Source organism: Plectropomus leopardus, unplaced genomic scaffold, assembly GCF_008729295.1.
Source record: "Plectropomus leopardus isolate mb unplaced genomic scaffold, YSFRI_Pleo_2.0 unplaced_scaffold77299, whole genome shotgun sequence".
Taxonomy (NCBI): domain Eukaryota; kingdom Metazoa; phylum Chordata; class Actinopteri; order Perciformes; family Serranidae; genus Plectropomus; species Plectropomus leopardus.
This window is the reverse complement of record NW_024685133.1, coordinates 1-642: the sequence shown is the minus strand read 5'-3', so window position 1 is coordinate 642 and position 642 is coordinate 1. Positions and strand designations below refer to the sequence as shown.

The 642-nt window shown below is 45.2% G+C and overlaps 1 gene segment (V, D, J or C); it reads left to right on the top strand.

Annotated features, from left to right (window-relative positions):
• The first annotated feature begins 48 nt into the window (after positions 1-48).
• LOC121940157 lies at positions 49-518 on the top strand. The segment is given in 2 exon segments: positions 49-119; positions 202-518. Coding segments are annotated over 2 exon segments (366 nt in total).
• Positions 519-642: the final 124 nt, after the last annotated feature.

Here is a 642-nt window from a genome sequence, read left to right as displayed (position 1 = left end):
CTAAAATCTTCCACATCTACTTATCTGACTGCAGAGAGGAGGACAGAGGACAGTGGACACACAGTTTAACATGATGGACTTTAGGACAGGACTGCTGCTGTTAACTATCTGCTGGGCAGGTGATGATAATTCACTGATCTTGATCTGACATATTTTCGATTTTGTCACTAACATAACACATGTCATAATTTGCTTTGACAGGTGTTGATGGTCAGACTCTGACAGAATCTGAACCAGTCATCAAAAGGCCTGGAGAATCCCACAAACTGACCTGTACAGCCTCTGGATTCACATTCAGCAGCTACGAAATGAACTGGATCAGACAGGCTGCTGGTAAAGGACTGGAATGGGTTGCCTGGATTAGTAGCGGTAGTGGTAGCAGCAAACACTACTCTCAGTCAGTTCAAGGCCGGTTTACCATCTCCAGAGACAACAACAGACAGCAGGTGTATCTGCAGATGAACAGTCTGAAGACTGAAGACTCTGCTGTGTATTACTGTGCCAGAGAGTCACAGTGACACAAACCATCAGTAGACCTAAACAAAAACCCCTCAGTGCCTGAACACTTATATCATGAAGCCACCAGAGGAGGAGCCCTCAGACCACTAATGATTTCAACACTAACTCACTGTTGGAGGAGTT